The sequence below is a fragment of the Citrus clementina genome, unplaced genomic scaffold (assembly GCF_000493195.1).
Source record: "Citrus clementina cultivar Clemenules unplaced genomic scaffold, Citrus_clementina_v1.0 scaffold_4, whole genome shotgun sequence".
Taxonomy (NCBI): Eukaryota; Viridiplantae; Streptophyta; class Magnoliopsida; order Sapindales; family Rutaceae; genus Citrus; species Citrus x clementina.
This window is the reverse complement of record NW_006262274.1, coordinates 15,176,512-15,179,764: the sequence shown is the minus strand read 5'-3', so window position 1 is coordinate 15,179,764 and position 3,253 is coordinate 15,176,512. Positions and strand designations below refer to the sequence as shown.

Below are 3,253 nucleotides of genomic sequence, written 5' to 3'. Positions count from 1 at the left end.
AAGGTTTTACCATTTTGTTGAGATATCAATGTACTAACAATTACCCTGTCTCTTTTGATACGTCTGATTACACCTAACAGAGCACTATAAAGAGATTCCAATTTACTTCTAATGAAATGGAAGGAGAAACCTGGATACATGTATTATTTAATTATAAAGATAATCAGTAAATAGAAAGGCGCAAAAGTTAATAAAGTATGTAAATACCTGTTTTAAGCAGAGTGAGCAGTCTCAATTGGCATCTTTTGGCTTGCTTAGAGGGCGTTTCATTCAAATCAACCTCCTTTAAGTTCCCACTTAGTCCTTTCCGACCTAATGCTGAAAGGCCAATGGCGATATCTGCACCTGCCATTTCCATAGCTACTCTAGCTTCAGAAGGAAACAACCGTACACAAGCCACTGCAAAATATTAAGAAGCTGTTGCGGCACTCATCCAGGATAGGCAAAAAATTTTTTGTACCTCATTACTTTTGGGGAAAAAAAACCAAAAAAAAACGTTTTGATGACAAAGTCTTGTGCAATTACTCATCAAAAACCAGTTCAGTGCAAACCGCCAAGCCTAGACCAGTATTCAGAATTGTCTATTCCAAAAAAGGGATCAAATCACATGACTGGCCAACAGTGTGCTCCAAGCACTGAGCCCATTTGTGTTTGAGATGCTAAGATGAAGGGACAATCGAATAGTAAAAAGAAGTGTGCTATGCACAAACTCTGAGAAGGTGATGAACTAATACCAGTAAAGAAATATCACCTCTATTTTCCAGATAGTCCAGATTCATTTGGAAAACATCATCTATCACCTCTGATGACATTGCCAAGTTCCCAGACGTGGAGTTCGTTGTCATATCTCTCTCAAGGACATCAATGCATAACCAGTCTTTGTTAGTTTCCTGCCCCTGCTTTGTAGCTTCAATATAATCCTTTCGCCTTGTCATTCTCCGACAGATTGCTACAGCTGTTTGCCCATCTGGTGTAGTTTCTGATGAGCATGCTCCCTTGCTCAGCAGAACCACTATCACTTCTGGCTCCTTACGCCTTGCAGCCACATGAAGCACCGTACGTCCTCTTGCATCCTTAAGATTGATATCAGCCAAGCCCATATTGTGCACTTCCTTAAAAACCTTAGGGTTGCAGTAGGCAGCAGCATAGTGCAGAGCGTAAGCATCATCTAAAGTGACTTTATATTCATTCAGAAGAAGATTCAGCAGTTCAAAATCATCAGAGTCCAACGCCTTGTGGATTCTTCTGACTCTCTTTTCATGCATAGGATCCACTTCTTTTATGTTAGCTTCAGACTCCTGGTTAGATTTGACCCGGAGTGATTTGATTTGACTTGAAACTTCATCAGGAAGCTCTTTCTCGAGACAAACATTGTCAATATTTGACCTTGCAATTCTCTGGATGCAGAAAGAACAGAGCGGGTACAGTCGGCACTGCAAGGCAGCTACGAGAATTGGTATTACATCTTCCACAAGAGCCTCCCGAACCACCTTCAGAAGCCAATCCTACACGGACAGATAGAGTTTTGATTCAGAATAATATATTCAAAATTCAAATACCTCGCAGTGGGTAATTATTGGTAAATATCATAAAGCATATATAAAATGCTACACGGACGTATAGAGTTTTGATTCAGAATAATGTATTCAAAATTCAAATACTTAAAGGGGGTAATCTGTGCAGGAAAATAACAATGAGGGGGAAAATCAATGCCATGCTTATCGAACCTAAATGCCGGTGGACCAATGTTCAGAGACATAAGCTCACCTACACAAGATGTTATTCTACAGCATTATTGATTTGCTAGGTTATAACCTGGACGGGAAAAAGAGAATCTTTCGCATTCACTGCTGAGATTGGAAGTATGAGAGAACTAACTATCAAGATAGTGAGAAAATATGGATAAAACAACCTAAATAACAGCACAATCAAGCCAGCGCATGAACTGACACCGACCAAAATGAAAATTGGTGGCAAGTAAAATTTTCTCCAGAAGAAACCTTCCAATGCTAGTCTCCAATAGACCATTTCATAATCAGGCAATTTAATAAAAGTGAGACGAGTGTATCAACAAAAGAAAGGCGAAGTTTGTCAAAGTTGCAATATACAGATGTAGATAACATATCATCCACTAGAAATGTAGCACCATTGTTGGACCCTAAGTAACAGCTAGACATCCTTGAAGGCTTGAACAAATCTATGAAGCCTACAGACAGAAGTGACAATTTTCCTTGGTTCGAAACTCAACGCAAAAGCTTTTTGTGATAGGATAGGTGCACTTATCAAATTCAGACTCATGTAATCTATATACCTTTTTGGTTAGTTTTTATCATTCTTGGGTGTCAGTGTCAGCAAGCATTGATTCCTAGAGTTCACTGCCCATCATCATCATCTTTGTCTCTTTCAAAATAAAACAACAGATTCTTTGGCTCTTTGCAAGTCACAACTGAAATTGATTTCAATCCCACATATGTTAAAACTATACCAATAAGCATAAATTTAAGCAATACAAGTAGCGGGGAAGCGCAACTACCTCATAAACCGAAACGACCTCTGTCATCTTAAAAGCAGCAGAAGCATATATCGACTCAATAACATAATTAATAGCAGGAGGGCAAACAAGATGAACACAAGTATCATCAACACACGTGAACACTTCTGAAGGAGGCGCCTTACGCATTCCAGTGTAAAGATAATGCAAGATATCATTAAAAGCTTCATATCCAACCTTCCTATAAGGCACCAAATCAGTCATAAGATACTTGGGTTTCCCCTCACTCACAGAACCATCACTGCTCAAATGAAAAAGCCAATGAAAAAAACGACTGCGTGCAGACAATATGCTGCGATTAACTGCCACTGATTTGCCGTCAACAACGATCTCAGCATCAAGCAATGGCTCTTCGGGATTGCTGCTTTGCCTCCTTAAGTTCAAATTATCAAGATCAAAAGGGCCTGTCGATTGATTAGTAGACCAACAAGTCGGATATGATGAGACAAAACTCAAAGATGCTGCCTTTTCGTTTGCATTTTCCATGATACTATCAAGAAAGAATAATATCAATCATAACGAAAGGCTTATGACTGAAGCTTGAATCATGATCGACCTACTTGATTAAAATATGAAAGTTTGACCCAAGTTCACCCGTCGTAAAGGTGTAGTTTTCTTCCCCTGAGGTTAGGTGTATCTCCAGTATGATAGAAAGTATCAGCGTATCTCCAAACCCCCCACCCCCCGCCCGGGGGGGGGGTA

At 39.6% G+C, this 3,253-nt stretch overlaps 1 protein-coding gene across 1 annotated transcript in view; it reads right to left on the bottom strand.

Moving 5' to 3' along the window:
• Positions 1-3,079, bottom strand: part of LOC18045552 (BTB/POZ domain and ankyrin repeat-containing protein NPR2) — a 4,881-nt gene extending 1,802 nt beyond the window's left edge. The window contains exons 1-3 of the mRNA XM_006437036.2: positions 2,534-3,079; positions 752-1,505; positions 208-399 (exon numbers count right to left, since the gene is read on the bottom strand). Of these exons, the coding sequence (XP_006437099.2) occupies positions 208-399; positions 752-1,505; positions 2,534-3,037 (1,450 nt within the window). The 5' untranslated portion in view covers positions 3,038-3,079. The remainder of the gene's footprint in view (positions 1-207; positions 400-751; positions 1,506-2,533) is intronic.
• Positions 3,080-3,253: the final 174 nt, after the last annotated feature.